Source organism: Sciurus carolinensis, chromosome 5, assembly GCF_902686445.1.
Source record: "Sciurus carolinensis chromosome 5, mSciCar1.2, whole genome shotgun sequence".
NCBI lineage: Eukaryota > Metazoa > Chordata > Mammalia > Rodentia > Sciuridae > Sciurus > Sciurus carolinensis.
The window spans coordinates 40,085,369-40,108,795 of NC_062217.1; the positions used below are offsets into that span (position 1 = coordinate 40,085,369).

The 23,427-nt window shown below is 42.9% G+C and overlaps 1 protein-coding gene across 10 annotated transcripts in view; it reads left to right on the forward strand.

Annotated features, from left to right (window-relative positions):
* The window catches only part of Rcbtb2 (RCC1 and BTB domain containing protein 2), a 49,606-nt gene that overhangs the window by 20,802 nt on the left and 5,377 nt on the right, over positions 1-23,427 (forward strand). For 4 of the 10 annotated variants that reach the window (XM_047553373.1, XM_047553372.1, XM_047553371.1 and 1 more), the window contains 12 exons: positions 454-551; positions 1,013-1,077; positions 2,916-3,071; positions 3,293-3,443; positions 5,879-6,045; positions 6,690-6,848; positions 6,980-7,087; positions 8,054-8,196; positions 16,738-16,928; positions 17,469-17,595; positions 19,624-19,763; positions 22,810-22,940. In XM_047553373.1, coding sequence (XP_047409329.1) covers positions 1,036-1,077; positions 2,916-3,071; positions 3,293-3,443; positions 5,879-6,045; positions 6,690-6,848; positions 6,980-7,087; positions 8,054-8,196; positions 16,738-16,928; positions 17,469-17,595; positions 19,624-19,763; positions 22,810-22,940 — 1,515 coding nt within the window. In that variant the 5' untranslated portion in view covers positions 454-551; positions 1,013-1,035. The remainder of the gene's footprint in view (positions 1-453; positions 552-1,012; positions 1,078-2,915; positions 3,072-3,292; positions 3,444-5,878; positions 6,046-6,689; positions 6,849-6,979; positions 7,088-8,053; positions 8,197-16,737; positions 16,929-17,468; positions 17,596-19,623; positions 19,764-22,809; positions 22,941-23,427) is intronic. The other 6 variants (XM_047553380.1, XM_047553378.1, XM_047553381.1 and 3 more) reach the window with 2 other exon arrangements.

The following is a 23,427-nucleotide window of genomic DNA, read 5'->3' on the forward strand; positions in this document are numbered from 1 at the left end:
CTACTGTAGCAAATATCAGATAAAATGTTCTGATATTAGTAATTGATGGATTGTATGTAAGTGAATAGGACCCAACCTAATAAATTAGAAAACAAATCAACATTGTTAATTACAGTTTTATTAAATGGCTTTGGGGGGGAATGATATTTTGCTTGTATTCATGTTTAGTGGTGAGATAGTGAACCGTGAGCCACAGCACACACATGCTGGTGTCTTTCAGTAGGGCTGCTCCCTGCTGTCACTTCTGCATGATAGGGAGAAGCCATTGTGCAGATAGATGGTTGTGAAGGCATATGTAACAATGTTGCTGTTACATAGTTGCTGGCTCTCCTTTCAAACTTTTTGTTAAAGTCCAGGAATATAAAGCCATATTCACTCATTCAACCTTTCCTCCATTTCATTCATTTCTCCATTTTTCTTTCTTTCTTTTTCTTCTTTTTTTTTTTTTTCCAGTTTAGCAAACTACATATTCTTCAGTGGAGCTGAGAATTGATAAGTCTGCTCTTCACAGTGATTTGGAATTTTCCAATCCCAGAGAAAAGTTGACCAAGGTCTAAAATTTATTTTTTCTAACCTATAAGATGTCAACTCTGAAATGAAAAATTTCTACTCATTTCCTTATAGACATAAGGACCTATGTTTTATCCTGGGATTACTTTTCTAGAATTCAGCAGAACGATTCCCATGAGAGTCCCAGAACAGTTAAAACACCCCGTGGGTTTTATAGCGGTTAACTCCCATGCCTAGAGCTTAATTCCCTTCATCATATTTGAGCTCAGCTTATTATTTTCTCTGTTAATTAAAAGTATCTTCTTATTTTTTTAAGAGGAGGTCTTGCTGTTTTGCCCAGGTTGGTCTTAAACACCTGAGCTCAAGCAGTCCTCTCTTCTCAGCCTCCCAAATGCTGGAACTACAGGTGTGGAAACTGTCCCCGATTAGAACTAAAGTAATTTTATCCTGCCTCTTTCCTCTGACACATGGATCCTGATTTTACCACATACTTTTTCCTCAGGGACTACACAGCATTGAGTCCATATGGAAGAAGAACTTCCTCTTTTCTATGGAGAAAGTGGCAAGGTTAGAAAAAATTGTGCCCTTGGAGCATGTGCGTTCCATTGCATGAAACATACTTCATCAAGTTGGTCAGTGATAGGAAGATCAGTCAGATGGCATCTGTCTTTGAGGTGCTCACAGTGTGGTGACTGAGATGTCAACAGATAACCATTGTGGGGGTGTAGAATGCTGAAGGGGCCAACAGGGAACTGATTACTACTTGAAGGATGGAGAAAAGGGCTCCCAGGGTCAGGTGACCTTTGACCTGGATGAGGAGCACAGGCTTCCTGTCACAGATGACAGTGTCCTGCAAAAGGCTCTGAGACCAACAATGTTTAGTCCTTTCTCAGAGATTTAAAATAATATTAGGGCTGGGGTTGTAGCTGGGTGGTAGAGCACTTGCCTAGCATGTGCGAGGCACTGGGTTCTGTTCTCAGCACCACATATAAAGAAGTAAAAATGAAGGTCCATCAACAACAACTAAAAACACATTTTAAAGAAATTATAAAATATGTAATCCTAGAAGAAGAAATGAGAACCTGATAATGTCTGTCTTTAAGATGGCATCCCTAGAATTCAGTCCAAATTTGGTTCAGGCACCCTCCTGACTTGAGGTCATAATTAATTCCTTGGCCTGAGGTGATAATTAATTCCGGCCAGCTTTCTTTTTCTGTTGGGTTCACATGAGTTTCCCTCCCCCACCTGTAGCTGGCATCTGTTTGAGGAATATGAAGTGGTGAGATTTTAATATCAACTCAAGGAAAACATAATGGAGAAAATACATCTGTTGTAAAATTAGGAACCAGGATACATCTTATGAGTCCTTTGAAATGTGTGCTTCCAGTAGAGCCATTTCTGCATCTATATGAGGAATCAAGTGGGTGACCACATGCCCAACTTGTAATTTTGATTCTGTCTGCATAGGCTGTATTTTAAATTGAATCGTGACAACTTTGACAGTGAGGTATCATTAGGGTCAGCCTTAATCCCACATGGCTGGTGTCTTCTTAAAACAGAACTTTGGACACAGAGGTACACATAGAGGCCAAACAATGTGAACAGATGTAGGGAGAAGACAGCCATCCAGCAGCCAAGAATCCAGGCCTGGAGTGGATCTTCCATGCACACCTCAGGAGGAATCAAACTAACTGACAACTTGATTTTGAACTTTAGTTTCCAGAACTGTCAGATGGCAAATCTCTGTTGTTTAAGCCACCTGGTTTGCCATCCTTTTTACAGCTGCCCTGGCAAACTCTAGTATGTACACTTTTGGGGTGTTTGTTCCTAACAATCCCAGACCCCAGTGGACAGTGAGGAAAGCCAACTTCTCAAACTGAAGTTCAGGTAAAACTTGCCCAGGAACCAAAACATTTGGACCACTTCCCTGTTGTCACCTTCAGCATCGTTCCTTTCCAAGGCTTTGTTTTGCTAAGGCTTAGGCAGCAGATGAAATGGCATTGCTCCCTCTCTCCCTCCCTCCCTCCCTCTCTTTCTCTTTTTTTCTTGCTTTTACAACCAACCTAGTTTCCACAGCTACATTTAAGACATAGCCGATATTTAAAGTACTTGTTAAACACTCAGCTCCCCAAAGTTCAGCCTGGATGATTCCTGTGTCCTTGAGGAAAATTAATAGGTGAGATCTGATGCCATCCGGGCCTCTGGTGCCCGGTTGCCGTGAGAGCAGTACTGAAGCCATTGGGCTTGAAGGCAATTCCTGCCGCTGTGAGAGGCCTCTCAGAAACAGACGGGGCTTGTTCCTCCTTAAACCGGTTTTAACCCTCCTCTGCCAAACGGGCAAAGAAATTTTATTTATTTTATTAGTAGTCTCAAAATACACATTTTTTTTTTTTTTTCCTTTTCAGCCAGTACAGGCTACTTTGTCATCTTTGAAGATGTTAGATGTGGGAAAGTGGCCAATTTTTTCGCTTTGTTCTGAGGAAGAACTGCAGTTAATTCGTCAGGCTTGTGTCTTTGGCAGCGCTGGCAATGAAGTTTTATATACTACAGTAAATGATGAGGTAATTCTGAAGAAAAAATTTACCCACCCATATTTTTAGTAATGGCTTTGTTAAATCGAAGCTCTCAGAGGAACTTAGCAATCAAGGTTAAAAAAAGCATGGAAAGTCGATTTATATTTATAAAGAAGCAGTTTGCTTTCAGAAGACTGTGCCTATCTGAGCGAAATTTATGGACTCATCAGAAATAGAGCTGTTTGAACCAACAGTTGTTTTTCCCACAGATTTTTGTGCTTGGCACAAATTGCAGTGGCTGTCTGGGGTTAGGTGATGTCCAGAGTACCATTGAACCTCGGAGACTGGATTCTTTAAGTGGCAAAAAGATAGCCTGTCTCAGCTATGGGAGCGGCCCACACATTGTCCTGGCAACAACAGGTAACAGAAATCCAGTGGAGAGTTTTAGCCATTGCTTGATTTGCTGAGAAACAAAGCTAGTCCCGCTCCTAAAATATAGGACATATTTTCTGATTGGGCAAGAGTTGCTTACACTGCCTGGTGAACTTGACCATGCGCTGGACAACACGAAATATGAGTATATCAGAATATCAGTGTAAGATGACCCAGCAGATAGGATCTGGCATTTACTGGCATGTTAGGTGAGCGAATGAGAATGCATCAGGCCCAGCGAACCCCTTCTGTTTATAGGTGTAACCACTGTAGGAGGTGCTGTACTCGCTGAGGACCTTGGGAAATCTCCTTTTGAGGAGAATCTATGAACTGAGAGAATGCCCTTGACTCCAGCATCCCCTGTAACTCTTCATTCTATGCTGCTTTTACACTGAATAGTGACTGATAGTTTTAACTGGCATTAGTAATAAAAGAAATTAAACATTCTCATGCTCAGCTCATGGAACCAAACTAATTAGATATTGGAGTTAAATGACACTGGAGTTTTCTTTAAGTTTAGTATTCCTTTTATTTGTATTCTTTAAATTGAAAATAAATTATATGAATATTCATTTATATGTTTTTTTCACACTAAAAAGATATGTTCTAGGAATTTTTGGTTTCCAGTAATAGGTTAGATTACTCAGATTACCTCTTCACTGAAAAACCACTAAATTCTAGATAAAGTATTTTTTTTAAAAAAACTTTATAAAGCACTGACAAGGCAGAAAGGAACTCTCAGATGAGATTTAAGAGAAAGTCAACTAAGAGGTTGGAGGAGAACTTGAAGCCATTTTTCTTTCAAGGCCTCTGTTATTCCGCTGACACTGAGCTGTGATTTGGATGTACGCAGAATAAAGGGACCTAAGTTGAGGTCCTGACTGATAGAAGTATGATATAAGACCTCCCATGCAGGCTGGGACCACAAAAGGTGCCCGCTCAGGAAAGGATTGGTCGCTTCCTGAGGCCTGAACAGAATCACTGACTGAGCAAAACAGGCAGGAAAAAAGAGTAATGAAATAAACCCTCCCCCTGAGAGTGTCTGACCATGGAGTTGTAGTTTCATTCACATTAGATGGATGGTTCAAGAAATCGCAAATGAAATTTATTAGAGGTCCTTGACTGGAAGTGCCTTAGGGCATGGTAGAAGTTAATGCCCACGGTCTCTGGAGGAGGAGCTTCATCTGAGGCCTGAAGCAACCACCACCTCAAGGTCAATGGCAGTGAGCAGCTCACCGTCTGAGAGAGCCAGGCACACAGCAAACTAGGCACTGGGATGCTTTACAACTAGTTTAAAGAACTTAATTGACTTTTCTTTGTGATTCTAGAATCAGGCAATAACTCTTCCCACCAATTAGCATGTGTGTCCTGATGAGCTGAGCAGAAGAGGTCGTTTAATACACAGAAAAGGGCTGAAGAAAGCAGAAACAAAGAACAGACTGATCATTTTAACGAGTATATACCATTATGATTCCATTTATTTAAAATTAAAAACCAGGAAGTCAGGTGTGGTGGCACCTGCCTTGTAATCTCAGCTACTGAGGAGGCCGAGGCAGGAGGATAGGAAGCTGGATACCAGCCTGGGCTACTTAGCAAGGCCCTGTCTCAAGGTAAAATTTGACAAATAGGGACTGGGGATGTAAATCAGTGGGAGAGTGGCCCTGGGTTAAATCCCCAGTAAAATAAATAAATAAGTAAATAAATGAATAAATAAAGTTAAAAACCAGGAAAAGCTAAATTCTTTAGTGTAAAAGGCATATATGAGGGGTCTTTGTGGGTAATCATAATTTATATTTTTGACATGAGCAGTCCTACATGGATGTGTGCCTTATAATTATTTATAAAACTATAATATCTATTTAATGAACTTTCCTGTGTATGTTGTACAATGAATAATGTAATAAAAATTTTTTTAAATGAACTTAGTGATCATTTTATAGATAAGGAAATTAAGATCCAGGAGAGTTAAGTAGCCTTACAATCTTTTTAACTTTCAATCTAATATTTTGTCTATTTTGTTAGTTTTTTTTTTTTAAGTTTAGATGGACACAGTACCTTTATTTATTTATCATGTGGTGCTGAGGATCAAACCCAGTGCCTTGCACATGTGAGGCAAGTGCTCTACCACTGAGCTATAACCCCAGCCCTTGTCTATTATTTTTAGAAGCTTTTTCTCTGCTGATTATTAAAACCTATCTTATAACTATTATAACTGTATGAATTTAAATGTTATCTCGTTTCTTTGAGGCAGTTTATGTTTTCCAGATAGATTCTTTCATAGAATGAATTTGGTGGAATAAGGAAGTTGGTCAGCTCTTTGCAGCTGAGTTTTTACTTTTCATTTGTAGAAGTCATTCAGTCTATATTTTCATATAATGAAGCAGATGTTTTGAGGACTGGTAATCCTTCCTTTTTATCTGCAGAAGGAGAAGTCTTCACCTGGGGTCACAATGCTTACAGCCAGCTGGGCAATGGGACAACGAATCATGGCTTAGTGCCCTGTCACATCTCTACGAATCTGTCAAACAAACAAGTCGTTGAAGTTGCCTGCGGGTCTTACCATTCTTTGGTCCTAACATCTGATGGAGAGGTGAGAAGAGTCAGCATAAAAGCTCTTTTTTTTTTAATATATAGAATATTCTTTAGATCCCTTTAGCAGTCTTGGAAATATGATCATTTGATTAAAATAATTGTCCCCTTCAAGTTCAGCCTTCCTTTTGGTAACAATTCATAGTCATGGCATTTATATTATGAAGTTTACCTGTATGTATGAAGGACTTCTGTCACTGCCAAATTTATTTTTTGTGGGGCTGGGGGTTGAACCCAGCGCCTGGCATACACTGGGCAAGTGCTCTGCCACTGAGCAAAGTCCTCAGCCCCACTGCAAAATTTAAAAGGAAGTGTTTTTTTCCTTCTGTATAGTGAAGGGATTATTTATTTAAAAAAATAAATTCCAAAATGTTGAAATGTGGCTGAGGCAAAGTAGATATTTTTGTCTTATGTGACATTTGATTGTAATTATTACTTTTTGGGTAGATAACACCAATTACCTAACTGCATAAAATAATACTTGTGTAAGAATGGCTTTTCTAAGAACTTCTTGGCCTGGGTGTGTGAGAATTTCTGGTTCTGAAGCTCTTCGGGAGAAATGGAGAGGTGCTGTAAGTACCTGTCAGTGTCCTGTCGCAACCATAAATTAACGTGCTTCATTTGTCCATCTTTTCTTTCGCATAGGTATTTGCCTGGGGTTATAATAACTCTGGCCAGGTAGGATCTGGGTCAACAGCGAATCAGCCGATCCCTCGAAGAGTCACCGGCTGTTTACAGAATAAAGTAGTCATGAACGTAGCGTGTGGGCAGATGTGCTCAATGGCAGTAGTGGACAACGGGGAGGTAGGAAGGTTATTTCACATTTTGTTTAAAAAAGCTTTTTTCCATATCAGCATCGCGAGCATGGTGCGTGTCTCCTCACAGCGTTGGGCTGGCATCTATCTTTGGTAAGCGCCGTGTTTCTCATCTCCTAGGTCTTTGTCTGGGGTTACAATGGCAATGGGCAGCTGGGACTTGGCAGCAGCGGCAACCAGCCAACCCCCTGCAGGGTGGCAGCTCTGCAAGGCATTCGTGTCCAGCGGGTACGTCCACTGTTGCTCTGAGTGTGCGTGGTTTGATCTTTGATGGCAAAGATACTGGTGTATTAAAAATGCACTTTTCTTAGCAGAATGAAAAGATCAGTTGCTTGAATATCTTCACTGAAGTAAAAATTGAAGCTTTTTTCCCCTGAATTAAGTTGTACCTGTCAGGAAATTTCTATTTCTAGGGTGCTGTCATGCACAGCTTTTAGAATATAAGTTACAGCTTTTCATGAAGAATCTTTGGCAGGATGTTTCAGGATCCTCAAAAATGTTCGGACCTCTTGACTTAACCCTGGGGAATTGTCCTAAGGAACCAAAGAAGAAAATCCATAGAATTAGTTAAGATAAAGCAAAAAATAAAAAAAGGACTAATAGAACAATAAGTTGATTAGAGAGGTTATTCAAGTCTGTATGATGGAAATGATGTTTACAAGGAATCCTAAATGATAGGGGAAGATGTATTTGTAATGATGAGTGAAAAGAATCAAGATACAGAACTGCATATGCAGTATCATCATTAAAAATAACACATGCATATATCTATGTCTGTAGGTCAGTAGGGGAGAAAAAGCAACCCTGATCTTGAGAGTACTTTTTCATATTTATACTTTATTTTCTGCATTGAACATATTTCCTCTGATGATCAGAAAAAGGGATAAAAGTATCTCCTTCTTACATTCAGCCCACACCCCTTGGTTTCTGTGAGTATAAAGCAAGCCACCTGAAAACCGAGAAGGTGCTCGGGCCTCTGCAGCTCTGGCCTCTGCAGCTCTGGCCTCTGCAGCTCTGGCCTCCCACAGGGCCTAGTCTGGTATTGGGGGGGTCAAGTATTGGTTAGCTTGATGTGTCCCTCATGGGCAGGCTGCCTGTTCCTTCTCTTCGTTTTTGATTCTTAACCTAGTGTGAGAGAGTAGTGAAACATTTCCTTCTGTTTGTGGGTCTGAGAGGAATTTTTTCCCCTTCCAGGTTGCCTGTGGCTACGCACACACATTAGTATTAACGGACGAAGGTCAAGTGTATGCCTGGGGAGCAAATTCTTATGGCCAGTTGGGCACTGGCAATAAAAGTAACCAGTCCTATCCTACCCCTGTCGTTGTGGAAAAGGACAGGTAATGTGTGCTTTTCAAAATAACCCCACTCGTCTGCAGCGATTAGATGGAACTGAGATGTGACTTAGAATTGTGTGCAGTTTGTAGTAGCCTTACAATATTCTTCAAGCAGAATAAGCCCTCCTTTTTTTTCTTTTTTTAAGTTGGCTTATGAATTGTTGGGAAGGTTGACTGTTAAATAGCCTATTTTCACTTTCCTGTATTTCATTTATACCTCCACTAGCTGCTCTGTGCAAACTAGAATGACTAAACCTACAACAGCTGTTCTCTCTCTCTCTCACAGACACCTCTTCTCCCTGCTTTGTTTTTGTTTTTTTGTTTGTTTTTCATACTTCAAGGGAAGTTGGTGACATTTGAAGTCTGCCTTCTGTGACTCGGGGCAATGAGGTCCCCGAATGGGCTGTGAGGTCACTTCTCAGCTGCTTATAATCTGCCAGTCAAAAAGGACAGGGCGGTTCATCACTTGAACTCCCAAACTAAAGTTGTGAGGAAGAGCAAAATGGTTTAAAAATCTAGATTTCGTTTTGTGCACTTGTTTACAAGGTTGTGTTAAGTAGTTCATCCAGAAGCAGTTTCCATTATCATCCTAACGTTTTTGCAAGCCACCGAATTTCTCAGTTGTGGCTGGATCACCACTTTTTTTTTTTTGCTCTTCATTTCTTTTCTTTTTTAAAAAAATTTTATTTATTTATTTTTATTTATCTTTTTAGATATACACGACAATAGAGTGTATTCTGACAGTATACATACATGGAGTGCAACTTATTCTAATTAGGATCCCATTCTTTTTTTTATAATTTTTTAGTTGTATATGGACACAATTATTTATTTATTTTTATGTGGTGCTGAGGATCAAACCCAGTGCCTCACACATACAAGGCAGGCGCTCTACCACTGAGCTACAGCCCTAGCCCTGATCCCATTCTTGTGGTTGAACATGATGTCGAGTTTCACTGCTGGTGTGTTCATATATGAACATAGGAAAGTTATGTCTAAATTCATTCTATTGTCTTTCCTATTCCCATCCCCACTTCCTTCCTTTTATTCCCCTTTGTCTAATCCAGATAACTTCTGTTGCCGTCCCCTGATCCCCAACTATTGTGTGTTAGCATCTGCAAATTAGAACATTTGACCTTTTGGTTTTGGGGGAATTGACTTATTTCACTTAGCATGATAGTCTCCAGTTCCATCCATTTGCTGGCAAATAGTGTAGTAATTTCATTCTTTGTTATGGCTGAGTAATAGTCCATTGTGTATATATACCACATTTTCTTGACACTAGTGTGAAGCAGGAACATTTCATTATCTTTTTTCTTTTAATCCAGGATTACGGTTATTGTAGAAATTTTGTACTGTTGTTTTTTTAATTTCACATAATTTTATTAGAATTGCTTTTAAAATAGATGTATGGATAAATAGATTAGTTGGCACTTATATGCAATTCGCTTATATTTTTCTGTTGAAATACTTAACAAAAGTAACCAAACAGTGGTTTCTCAGCCACCTCACTTTTCATTTGTGTATTGTGAACTCAGTTGCTATTATTTAACCTAATTTGAATAGGTTTTTAAAAACAGTTTTCATCAAAGTAACTGAAGGTAGGAACTGCTTACCTCAGTGTTATTTGCTTATCTTGTAAAGGAGACAGGAAGCTCTAAACAACCACAAAAATGCCTCAGGACCACCAGTCCAGTCAATGGAGACATTTAGCATTTAGCCTGAACAATGAAGTTATTCAAGGAAGGTAGCTCAAAACAAAAACAGTGTTTTTATATGACTTTTACCACTTTTTCTTTCTTTTGGTACTGGGAATTGCACCCAGGGGCACCCTGTTATGAGCTACATCCCCATCCCTTTTTTATGATTTAAAAAATTTGGAAACAGTGTCTCTTAAGTTGTGGAGGCTGGCCCCAAAATTATGATTCTCTCACCCCAGCCTCCTTAGTAGCTGGGATTATAGGCGTGCCATGCTTGACTGGCACTTTACCACTTTTTGTGGTGTTTCTGCAATTATCAAAAACTTAACTCACCTACCCTGGAATCTGCTGTCGTCATCCACCTGCGACTTGCTCACGTTGTACTGCTTGTGCAGCGTGATGGCCCATCTGACTGGTTCATGCTGGGACAGACTGTGGGGCATCAAGGTGGGAGAAAGAAAAGGTAGCAGAGAAGCAGGGAATGGAAGTGATGTGAGAGCCAGGTTGCTTATCTGGACCTTGAGAGTTATCTGTTGCCTTTCTCTCTTTTTAACCTGCAATTATTTTTTGAATCATAATTGTATGAAAAGGTAGAGCTAGCTCTGCCTTTGTATATTTGCTGTTGTCTGCATAAACATAGTTTTTGCTTGTAAAAATCACAGATGAATGTTCTAAATGAGATATCCCTAATTTTCTCAGTTTTCAAGCTTTGCATTTCAGGCTGGGGTTTCTGAGCTCGCACAATGTCAGTGAGCCCTTGGCCACATGCAGACAGCAAGGGAGGATCCCAGTCCAGGCTGGATTTGTTCTCCACCTTTCTACCCTTTCCAGTGATGAACTTCCGGGGCAGGTCATGACTCCTTTCCTAGGAACTCTCCTGACTCTCCTGGGGCCAGGCACAAGGAAGCTTGACTAACTGAGAACAGGAGTGACTTTGGGGTGGGTCGGGTGGGTCTGTGGCTGTGAGGTGCCTATTCACCAAAGTGAGAAAAGAGTCAACCTTCCTAGATAGGTCTATTTTTGAAGAAAAATACTAGCGTTCGTCAGGACTTGATGCTTATCTAAAAGTAATTTTAATCATTAAAATGATTATCTGCTTTCTAACCCAGTCATTCCCAGTCTTTCTCAAGTTTCAGTACATTAGTATTGGATTGATTGGTATCTGTGCCTTTGTTTTTAAAATAACATAAAAGCATATTTTTAATTAAATTGATGTAAAACTAGCTTGAGGTCTTCAGAGTTCTGTACTGTCTTGATGTAATCAGTCAAACTTTGGGCTCTTACAAAACTAAGACTGGAAATCACAGCTCTGAGTCTTTTAACAAGAATTATTGGTCTTTATTCTCCATATTATTCTCCCTCACAAATTCCCTTTGCTCCTCCTTTTTTTCTGTTTTGACATTCTTTCTCACTCACTGGCTTTTCATTTCTAGTACTTCACAGCTATTAAGCTATGCAGTTGTTGCAGATTATTCTGTTAAGATGACACACAACCTGTTTGCTAAGAATATGTAGTCTTTTTTTTTTAAGCTGTGTGTGGTGGTGTGCACCCTGTAATGCTAGCTGCTCAGGAGACTTGAGTCAGGAGGATCACAAATTGGAGGTCACCCTCTGCAACTTCTTGAAACAGTGTCTTAAAATAAAAAGGCCTGGGGTGTGGCTCAGTGTAGAGCACTTGCCTAGCATGTGTGAGACCCTGGGCTCCATCCCCAGGACTGGAAAACAAAACAAAAAAAAACCAGTCATTTCTTTTCCATATTAAGGTTGGTTCCAAAATAAAACGAGAAGTATGTCAGATACCCTAACAGTAAATCGATCAGTTTGTAGTCGTTATCTTGTTTGTAACTCTGGAAAATCTGAGCTTCAGAATTTTCTTCTGGGTTTGAAATCATATTCACAAACCAACGACCCAAGGCAAAGGCCAGGTTCCTGGGTGGTTGCTTGGGCCCCAAGCCTCCACCTGAAAGCTCCCTCTAAACCTTCTCCACTCTCCTCCTGCTGTCAGTCCAGCCTTAGCCTCCCCCTCCCCTGAGGGACTGGGCAGGCCAGGCCAGACCTAGCACTGCCTAGCACGGTCCTCTGCCACCCCCCCGCCCCCCGCCTGTCCCAGCTCTTCCTAGGTCACCAGCTGCTGGAGTGGCCAAGGCCACACCCTTTTGAGGAGGCTCATAGACACTTCAGAAGGGAATGCAGGGACTAAATTATTTCCATTTTTTAGTGTTCTGTAGTTTTTCATGGAAGCATACTGTTGTGTTCCTCTTGGTGTCATTTTTCATGAAGCATTGTCAGGGAAAAGGATATTTATCTTTCTCTTTGAAATGGAGATTGAACCCAGGGATACTCTACCTTTGAGCTATATCACCAGCCCTTTTTATTTTTATTTTGAGACTAGGTTGCCCAGGTTGGCCTCAAACTTGCAATCCTGCCTCAGCCTCCTGAGTCACAGGAATTCTGGCCTGCACCACTGTGCATGGCAGGAATCTATTATTTTATCATTTTAAGTGGTTTCCCAAAGTACACAGAAATTATCTTTTTTTTTTTTTTTTTTTTTTTTAAAGAAAAGCCTTTGCCTAGTAGGTTCTTGCAATAGTGCTCGTGCAGGAGGAGACAAGCGCGGTTCATTAATGTTCACGGAAAGGCTCTCGGGCTGGCCCAACCTCCCTGCCCACCCAGAGACTCCTACGAGGTTTTACCATTGGGTTGGTTAAAATGCCCAAGGCCTTCTTATTTTTCCTTTTATTTACTGTTTAGCTATCAATATGTCAAGCCCACCCCTGCCTTTGGCCCGGTGCCTCCCTCAGCAGCACCAGGCAGGGATTTCTCAGACCCACGCTCTGGGGCCATCTTGGTTTCCTCTCCTTCCTCTGCCAGGCCACCCGGATTTTTCCTTGGCAGCCTGGCTTGGATGTCATGGTGCCCCGCCATGGCCTCCCCATACCAGCCCCACAGGCTGTTCTCTCTCTCTCGTTCAGTCTTCCTTGCACACCATTGGCCAGAGTAATCCTCCTCAGAACACCATTTTCCTCACTGCACGCCTTGTCACAAAGCTGATTCCCATTTTCCTGTCATGTTAGACCAAAACTGAACTTCCCCTTGGGTTTGGAGACAGTGGATTTCCAGCAAACTCTGGGCCCCAGTGTCGCCCATCTGTCTCTTAGGGGTGCCCTCCCTCCAGTTTCGCAGTTCCACCCTCTGCCCCCACGCAGGCTGCAACATGTCTCTCCATAGGTGCTCAGTCCCTGTGGTCAGGCCGCAGGGCCCAGGAGGTGCCAGGTTCCCTTCTCACTCCTGCAGCTCTGGGGCACGCTTTCCTGTTCCTTGCCAGTTGTCTGTGCCGCGGGGCTGTGATTTCCTCCTTCGCTAAATTGCCAGCGAAGGCCCTGCAGTTCTGCACTAGCTGTTAACAACTTTTAGTTATGGAAATAAGCCATTTTTCATGCCCAATTTTGCTGGGGACTTCATTTCCTCCCCACCACAAACCTATGAGATGGTGGCTACCTTGGATCCTGCTCCTTCCATATCTTTTTTTTTTTTTTCTTTACAAAGATGATAAAACTGATAACAAGAATTTAGTAACTTGCCCTCTTCCGACCAGTTACTTCAGAGCTCATTCCCCCACCCCAGAGGACTGGTGTTGCTGCTCTCACGTTGGGGGAGTGAGGGCTGGAGGTGCAGCTGGCTGGACGTGCAGGCAGGTGGAGAGTGTTTGCCTAACATCCAAGAGTGACACAGGAGGCTTGCCTGTAAAATAGATGGGGGCAGTGGACCTATTTTCCTTTGATTCGATGAATTTTTCTATTTCCTTCTCCCATTTTCTTTACTTGTTGAAAAGAGTGTGCCTATTGGGAAGCCAAGTCATATGGACCATTCTCCCAGGCCAGCATCTTTTGCAGAGTCCTGGATTAGAGTTGGAACCAGTTGACTGACCTAACTGTGCAGATGTTAGGGAAGGATTCTTTTTTTGTTTCCTGTTTTGCAGTACTAGGGATTGAACCCAGGGACTCGCTAATACAAGGCAAGCACTCCACCACTGAGCCACATCTGCAAAAATTTTATTTTGCTAAATTGCCCAAACTGACCTGGAATTTGCAATCTTTATGTCTCAGAATCTCAAGCAACTGGGATTATATGTGTGCACTACTGTTCAGGCTAGAAGAGGATTCTTCTAGGGAGGGTTTACTAATCTTAACTGACCATCCAATATATATAGTCTCTACCTAAGAGAGGCACTGTCACTTAAAATGCTGAGTAGTAACAGTCTTCAGAAAAAATACAAGTAGTCATTGTTTTGGACTAAGTTCCTGCCTGGGACCCCAACAGCAGACTAAAAATCAAAATGGAGTATTCATGCTAACTTTCTGGTTACTGAGCTGAAACGAAACTATCTTTCTGAGAAGTCAGAAATTAGAGAGATAACAGCCAAATTTCCCCAACAGGCCCATTTCTTGGTAATGGCTCTGCTTAGTCCCTACACAGAAAAGGTAAGCTAAAGTAAGCCAACATTAACCAATCAGTTTTTTGCCCATTTTTCTGCCTCTCTGTCCCAACTTTACAAGGAAAATAATTTTGGAATGATCGATCTGTTTTCTGCTTTCTTCAGCCTTCTCTGCCTGTAAAACCAGCCGCCTTTGCTCAACCCATTGGAACACTTCCTGTATTTTGTGGAATGAAGTGTTATCTAATTCTAGAATTGATAATTCTAGAATTTTCTAGAATTCCATGAAGTTTGCTTCAACTAAATTGTTGTAGCCCTGCCCTTTAACAGTAGTAAGAGTATTTAAAAACTGCTTTGATTGTGCTCCCATTTGTATCCTGGACTTTGTGCTTGGCACTTAGACCTTACTATGTAATTCTCACAGCAGTCCTGAATGTGATGAAACTGAGGCTCCCAGAGGCTGTGACAGTCCCTGAGTCCCACAGCCTAGCGAGCGCGCTGGGGTCCAAACCTTGGTCTATGTGACTCTAAAGCCCTGGCTCCCCACGGTGGTGCTTCATGGCTTCTTTTCCTCTAGTATCCCTGGGTTCTCAAGAGCTGGGAGACGCCCTCAGATAAATCAGTGTAATTGCTTGACCTTGTGAGGAAGCCAGCTCGACAGCCTCCAGGCTGCAGGATGAGCACCTTCCCTCTTGATAGGAAACATCTGCGTCAGGGAGGCACTAGAGGATTTCTCCACCCTTCCACTGCTAGCACTCGGCCGGCGGGGTTTTTCCCAACCCTCAGCTGCTCTGTGTGGTTGTCTTTCTCAGTTAGCCAGGGAAGTGACCTGCAGACAGCATTTAGTAAGACACTGTTGAGAGAGAAATAAGCCAGCAGTTTGGCCTGCCGGGAACATGTGACCTAGCTGAACAGTGAATCTGACACATCTGGGCCAGGTGGACAGGAAGTGCTGCAAGAGTCCAGGTGAGAGAGGGGCCTCTCCTCTGGGGCTGTTCGCACTGGGCCTTACAAGAGGGGCGGTGTTTGTAAGGCAGAGACGAAGGCAGCATTTCTGAACAAGCACTGCAACCAGGACCAGAGAGATCCAGGGGCAGTGACATATTTGGAACTTACTGAGTGTTGACCAAGGTGACTTGGAAGGCCACAGGGAGGTGGAAGCCTCAGTGTCCTGTGTCTGGATTTCATCCAGTGGGAAACCCCTGAAGGTCCAAAAATACTCATGAGAACAGTGTCTCAGGAGGATCGTCCCCCTGCCAGCACGATGGATCTGGGGCTGAGGAGAGAGAACATATAAAGCCAGAGACCGGGGAGACTGTCAGATGGGGATGGGCGAGGGTGCCTGGCCCACGTGGGACTAATGTGAGACATCACCAAGAAAGAATCCGCCTTGCCTGTTAACTGGCTGTTTTGAAGAAAGTGGCAAGTGAAGAAGTCAAAGGTGACCCTGAAGTTCCTCTCTGAGGTTACTGGGGGCATGGCCTGCAGAGGGCAAAATCCAGACGGAGGCCTTACTTGAGCCAAAAGTGTTTCCTATCTTCTTCGAGTCTTTTTGGTAGATTATTCTTACAGAGAAGGAATGGAATTGTTTCCAGACTAACAGAGCAATATTTTCCATCAGGAAGTGTTCTAAGAGCTACCTCCCTGTCAATCATGAACTTACGCTAGAACTAGTCTGTCTCAGGTGAGCCCAGGAAGCTGTTTTCAGGCTCCAGATGATACAGCCTAGTGAGCAGAACTACCGAATCTGGGCTGGGGGTGTCATTTAGTAGTAGTGTACCTGCTTAGTAGCCCAAGGCCCTGGGTTTGATCCCTAGCACCTATTTTCCTCCCATCCCCAAAACAAAACTATCAAATTTATGATGTGCTGTAGGAATTGGGAGGATTCTCATCATGTTCCTTTTAGCCCTAAAATAGATGCATTTTGTTATTGTTTTTGTTTTTGGTGCTGGGATTGAACCCAAGCTATCACTCCTGCTAAGTACATGCTATACCACTGAGCTACGCCCGCAGCCCAAATAGGGGAAGTTTTAATCAAAATATTTATTCATTGAAGATAGTCTATGTCTTTATTATCTCTTTCAGTTAGTAATGTTTTAAGAACAAAAAAATATTAAACCTTCTCTTTTTCTTTTTGATATTCACTTGACTTGGCTGTACTTGAATTTCAAAATAGGGCAGTATATATTTTTCCAGACCTACTGGCTAGAAGTGGTTACAAACAGATCCTTGTAAGTGCCACTGAAGAAATGAGGTATTTAAGCCCTGTTTTGTTTCTTTCTCTCCTTGGGCCACACTCTTCTGTCAATTAGGTGTACGATGCCCAAATCAGTTAAACCCAGGGGCAGGAGAGACCAGCTCGTTTCTTCTCCTGTTTACTGTTTCTGTGGTGTGTGCTTGTGAACCTAGGATCATAGAGATCGCAGCCTGTCACTCTGCCCACACGTCTGCCGCCAAGACCCAGGGAGGGCATGTGTACATGTGGGGCCAGTGCCGGGGCCAGTCAGTGATCCTGCCCCACCTCACCCACTTCTCCTGCACTGACGACGTGTTTGCATGCTTTGCCACTCCTGCTGTCACCTGGCGCCTCCTCTCAGTGGGTAAGCTGGTCCCTGTCCATGTGGGACATGGCCTGAAAACTAGGAAGAGAGTTCAGGGCTTTTATTTTGACATAAGGATTCCATTAGGTGCAGGATATTAGTTTATTTCCTTCTAATGAGCTCCTGTGAAAGGGAACTAACCTGATTGATTAGTTTTCTTAAAAGTATCAGGAACCAACACCAGTACTGAGTTTAAAGTAATTTTGTTTAAACACTTTTTAATTTTGCTGGGAAACTGCATCTTTTATTTTAGCTTATATATTTATACTCAGACATTCTAAAATTTCATTCAAAATTAACGAGGTAGTTGTTTTTAGTTTTTAGTTGTTTGGTCATCTCTAGGAGCAGGTTTGTGTGAGGTTTTTTGTCTTCATGAATTGCAGAGATGCAAATCTGTATTTGGGGGGGAGGCATTGCTCCGTTGTCATTTCTTTTGGGGACTGATGTTTTCACCAGTGCTATCAGTAAGGCCTCATCCTGGCCTGTGTGCGTGGTTGTCACGTCTGCAGCTGAGTCTCGAAGCATGTGTTTATCTCTTAGAACCCGATGACCACCTCACCGTGGCTGAGTCACTGAAGAGGGAATTTGACAACCCAGATACCGCAGATCTGAAGTTTCTGGTTGATGGAAAATACATTTATGCACATAAAGTCCTTCTCAAAATTAGGTAAGGACTCATTTGTTTTGAGATTTGAGATCAGTCCCTTTCATTTGACAGTTAAGCTAGACACTTCATTGATATTGAAAAAGTGCAAGGTTCTTTTGGCCCTTCTGGGTTTGCACAGTGGGAAATATGTGATCAGGGAAACAAGAAATAACACAGGTTGGGTGCTGCAAGTGCTGGGTGTGTGGTTTGGGGAATCAGTCTCGGAGGCATTCCTCAGAGCACCGGGGAAATGCTTTGTCCACTTCGCGTTAGAGAGCAGCCGGTGAGCTTTGCACGCGGTGGATTCCCATCACAAGTTGCCTTTCCTGCCTGGGAACTGCGCTCAGCCGTGGCAGTTGCTCTCCTCAGTCAGCTGTGGGACACTTAACTTTTAGATGCTTTAAAAAAAGAGAAAGATCAGGCTTTTCCAGATCAACAAGATCTGGAGTGACACCAGCACAGTGATTTTTTTAAATTAAACGCTTAATTGATGAGCCTGTGTGGCATACTTTTCAGATGTGCTCTGTGATGAGTTTTGTCATATGTACATGCTGTGAAACCACTACCCTACATCAAGATACAGAACATTTCTGTCATCCCTCAGAGGATCCCTCAGGCCCTTGCCTGGGCAGCCAGGGACCACTCGGCCACTGTAGATGAGCTAGCATTTTCTAGAAGTTTATACAAATGAAATGGTACAGTATGCATTCTTTTGTGCCTGACTCTTCCCTCTTACTGATTTTGAAATGCATCATGCTGTTGAGTAACATAATTTAAACCCTGTTTCAGTGAATCATAGACCCAGTGTGGCGTTTCAGTCTCAAGTTCCCCATTAGTAAGGTCAAGCTGTGCTGCATTTCTTCTCTCTGTAGCACGAAAATCTTCATTTTTAAAAAGGGAGTGAGTTAGTTTGCTGTAACAAAGTACTTGCACACAGGTGGCTTTAACAACAAAATCTTACTCTCTCACAGCCCTGGAGGCTGGAAGTGTAAGGTCAAGGTCAAGGAAGAGGGCTGTGGGGACAATCAGTTCCAACCCTCTCTCCCAGCTTCTAGTGGTTGGCAACTGTCTTTGGCCTTCCTTGGCATGTGGCAGCTTAACTCAGATCACTATCCGCCATTCTCCCTGTGAGCGTCAGGGTCCAAATTCCCCCGTCTTGTAGCAACACCAGTTATATTGGATTAGGGCCACACCAATGACCTCATCTTAACTCGATCACCTTTATAAAGACCCTGTCTCCAAATAAGTTCACATTCTGTCGTTCTGGATGTTAAGAGTTCAACATAAGAATGTTTAGGGGACACAATCCAAACCATAATGGAGTGAAGAAACAAATTTACTCAGATTTATAAAAAAATAAGCCTTACTGATTTCTATAAGTGCTGGTTGGTGGATGTGGTATGGGAATGATGCCAGGAGTCTGGCACCATCTTCACCAGCACTGCCAGAGGTAGCTGTCCCCCCGCCATGGCAGTGGGTTTGCATTTGCAGCCTTGTTGAACAGTTGATTGTTTGAAAATGTCAGGCCAGAAAAGAATGGAAGGATCCCAGGCAAGGATGCTGGAACTCTAACAAAATACCTGAGATAGTTAGCTTATAAAACAAAAGAATTATTTGTTTGGGGCTAGGGATCGAACACAGGCCTTACACATGCTAAGCATGTGATCTGCTAGTGAACTATACCTTTAACCAAAAAGGTTTATTTTGACTGACAGTTTTGGGGGTTCCAATCTATGACTGATTGCTTTGGGCCTGTGGTGAGGCAGCGTATTCTATCAGAAGTGTATGGAGGAGCAAAGCTGCTTGCATGGGAAGCCAGGAATGAAGGAGGAGGAAGGGACCTGGGTTAGGCCCCTCCCCCGCCCAATGACCTGAGGCCTCTCACTAGGTCCCATCTATTAAGGTTTCTACCACCTCCCAATAATAGCAAGCTTGTTCCACACATTCACCTTTGGGGGACATTCAGCATCCAAACTGTTGCACAGAGGAAAGTGTCTAATTTAACGTAGTCCGGAAACTGGGACCTGACCTGCTCCTTTCTTCCTTTAGATGTGAGCATTTTCGTTCTTCATTGGAAGATAATGAAGATGATATTGTAGAAATGAGTGAATTTTCATATCCTGTGTATCGAGCCTTCCTGGAATACCTCTACACAGACAGCATCAGCCTCTCCCCTGAGGAGGCAGTAGGTAATTGCCAAAGAATTTTCCACAAAATTGGCAAAATGTCGAGTAACTTCAGAGTGGTTTCCATAGAACCTAAAAGAAAGGCACTGTGAGGGTAACCACAAGGTTTCTTTTCTGTATGTTCAACCCAAATTTTTGCTTGTTGATGGGTGTGGGGATAGAAACCAGGGCCTTGTGCACGCTCAGCTCACACTCTGCCACCGAGCTGCATCCCTAGTCCCTGAACCCAAACTCTTTTCCCCTGTTACTGTTTCACACAGAGCTTGACTAGATAGATAAATGAGGGGTTGATGGACTATCAGCCACTACTGGAGCATCACAGGCAATAGGGTGGAGGGAGGGACAGACACAGGTGCAAAGGACAAATCCTAGTGTCTCTAAAGGAAGGACCCTGGAGGGTCCACTCATTCAGACCATGGACCAGAGGGGATTGAGGCTGGGAAAGTGGGCATTTGCAGATGACCGTGGCTCAGCTAAACACTTATGATTCAGGATGAGAGGAAGAGAGAGAGAGAGAGAGAGAGAGAGAGAGAGAGAGAGAGTGTGTGTGTGTGTGTGTGTGTGTGTGTGTGTGTGTGTTTGTGTGTTGGGTGAAGGGGAAAGGCAGGCAACAACTTTTGCACAGGGCAGATGTGTTTCGTTTTTTAAGAGATTGGTAATTACTCTGGTTTGGTGTGAGATGGTGGTATTATGGGTTGGGGTTAGCAGTGTAGGTGCTGAAAAGAGGTCAGGTTCTGGATTTCCTTAAAGCTGCAGCTGGCAGAGTTGCTTGATGGATGGGAAGTGAGGTGGGAGGTGAGGGAGGATGACCGTGCCGAGGCTTTTGGCTTGAGCAGCTGGTTAAAGGAGGTGGATGAGCTGAGAGAGAAGGAGAGCAACAGGTTTTGCTCTTGACTTTGAAAAGCCAGTGGAATTTCAGCTGCTTCATAAACACTGAGTGGCAGTTTCTTTCATAGGCCCACCGTTAACATTGGCAGGACCCAAGGCAAGAGTTCAAATGGAGGCCTGTGTGCTATGTGTCTAAAATTTAAAGGGAACATATTAGGCTAACAAACTTCAGATAAAATACGTTCCATCCTCCTACCTTGAAAAATAGAAAAATACACCTTCATTAAGAACAGAAGGGCTAGGTTTGAGTTTTGGTTCTGACTGGAACATGGTGTCAGGAGTGTTGGATCCCTGGCCTCCAGGTTGCAGCTCTGTACGGGGTATATGGGCACTGCAGCCTGCATGTCCAAGCTCCACCCAGCCCCAATCTGGGCCACCCTTTGGGGCCAGGGGTCTGCACATTGGTGGTATGGCTTGTCAGGGGGAGGAAATTTTCACTCATGTGTGACTTCAGGACCAATGAGGCAGGGAATCCAGGTTCCCAGGGACCCAAAGTGTGATCTTGAAGTGGGCTGGGGCTCTTGAGCACCCATGATGTGGGCGTGCCTGGAAAAGGTGCAGAGCCCAGGCTCAGGGCAGCAGCCCAGGGCTTGTGTATGTGAGTTGAAGCTCAGGGAGCATTTGGGGCTGTTGATATGAATTTGAAAGTTTTGAGACCTGACCCAAAACAATCTGTTCATGACTCATGACTTTAGTATCTTCCTCTGGCCGTGGGCCTTTTCTTCACTTTAACAATATTTGCTGTGGCATGGGCTTTCCAGTCAGATTCTACCACATGTATTAAGAATATATTAGTGAAGAAATATAGATACAAAACAATACATTAAGATTAAGTCCCAGCTCTGTCCTTTAGGTGCTCTGCTAGTACCTTTGTATGAAATGTTAGCTTGAGGTGGATGTGACAGTATTCTAGTAGCAGAAGTCAGCTAACCTTTTGATCAGGTGGTAGCCCAGGACTGACTGACATGTACCTCTGCCAAGGGTATCAGATCATGAACTCACAATGCTGGAATCCCATTTGTGCAAGGGCAGAAGGACTCAGGATATTTTAGTTAAGCTGCATATCCTCAACAGCACTCATTCACCAGTGACAAACTAATTCTGATATTCTTTATGCTAATTAAAAAGTCCTCTAATGAAGATTCAGATAGCAACATCTGAAAACAAATAGGATCTTTCAAATATGAATAGACCATTCCTAATTAGAGGATTTCAGGGTAGATTAAAATTAACTGATGTGTATATCACTGAGTCTTCACTGGATGATTTGAAAGCAGATGACAAGTCACATAAGAGGAACTATCAGCATCTCTAGAAGTATTTAAAACCGTGGGGTTGAGCTCACTTCCCCAATATTTGAATTCCCCCATTTATTTCCCCAATAAATGAATAAGTGTCTGAGGGTTGAACCCTGGGGCATCTACACATTTGGAAGTCAGGAAAAATGGCCCACCAAGGGGACCCAAGAGTCCTAGGAAAAATCAAAACACAAGCGAAGAGTAGTTCAAGGGGCCCACATCATCAGCCACATCAGATGCCATGTGAATGTTGAGTAGGAGGAAACCGGAGACTGGACCTGGGTTTGGCAGTGTGGAAGCCATTAGTGACAATGACTTCAGGGAGCAGTGGCAGTGGGATTCTTCTTGGGATGGCTTGAGGACAGACTGGGAGTAAGAAAAGAGCAAATACAGACGACTGTCTAGGAGTTCTGCAGGGAGGAGCAGAGAGACGCATGCCTGTGAAAGGTAACTATTTCATCCGGGGATTGAACCCAGGACCTGGTGCATGCTAAGCACACATCTACCACTGAGCTACACCCAAACCCCTCCTTTATCTTTAAAGCATGTGTGCTGACGGGCATGACCTGCAGAGGAAGATATAGCTAATGGGGTGACCAAGGGGGACCCACTCCTTTTTCTTTGTTTTCCTAGGAAAATTCCTAAGGCCATTTTCATTTTGCTCCATCTGGCTACTGTGCTCGTTGAGTTTGAGTTCGGCTGCCTTCTCAGGGAGCCCACACCCTCCGGGGCACGTCTGGGTTTGCACAGGGCTTCACTGAGCGTGATGTTCAAAGTCATGTCAAAACCATCTGTGAATGGCTGAGTGAATTTAAATCAGGATGCTTGAAATGTGTTCCCTAATACATACGTCTTTCCACCAGGATTGCTAGATTTGGCTACATTTTATAGAGAAAATCGTTTGAAAAAACTCTGCCAACAAACCATCAAGCAAGGGATCTGTGAGGAGAACGCCATCGCTCTGCTCTCGGCTGCTGTGAAATACGACGCTCAGGTGAGAAGAGCACCTGAACTAAACTCCAGGTGGACTAAAGTCTCAATGTAAAGAGCAATAAACTAACAAAGGTACCAGAAAAAAGATAGGTGGCTATGTGATGTCAGGGTGGACTTCAGAGGAAAGGGTTGATAGACCTGATTTCAAAAGATAAAAATCGGGATGGGGAGATAGCTCAGTCGGTAAGAGTGCGTGCCTTGCAAGCACAAGGCCCTGGGTTCAATCCCCAGCAACGCAAAAAAAAAAAAAAAAAAAAAAAAGAAAAAATCTGTTCACACCAAAAATAGCACAGAGAAAGTCTGAAAGTAAATGATGCACTGGGGAAAATATTTGTAACATAAAATGAAACAAGTTTAAAGAAAGAGAAATGTAAGCAGTCTGACAGAAAAAAAAAATGAACCAAAGAACAAGTGGATCTATGAAAGAATGAAAAACAAATTAAAAAATATAAGTGAAAACAAAATATAATTTTTCATTTGTCAAAGTG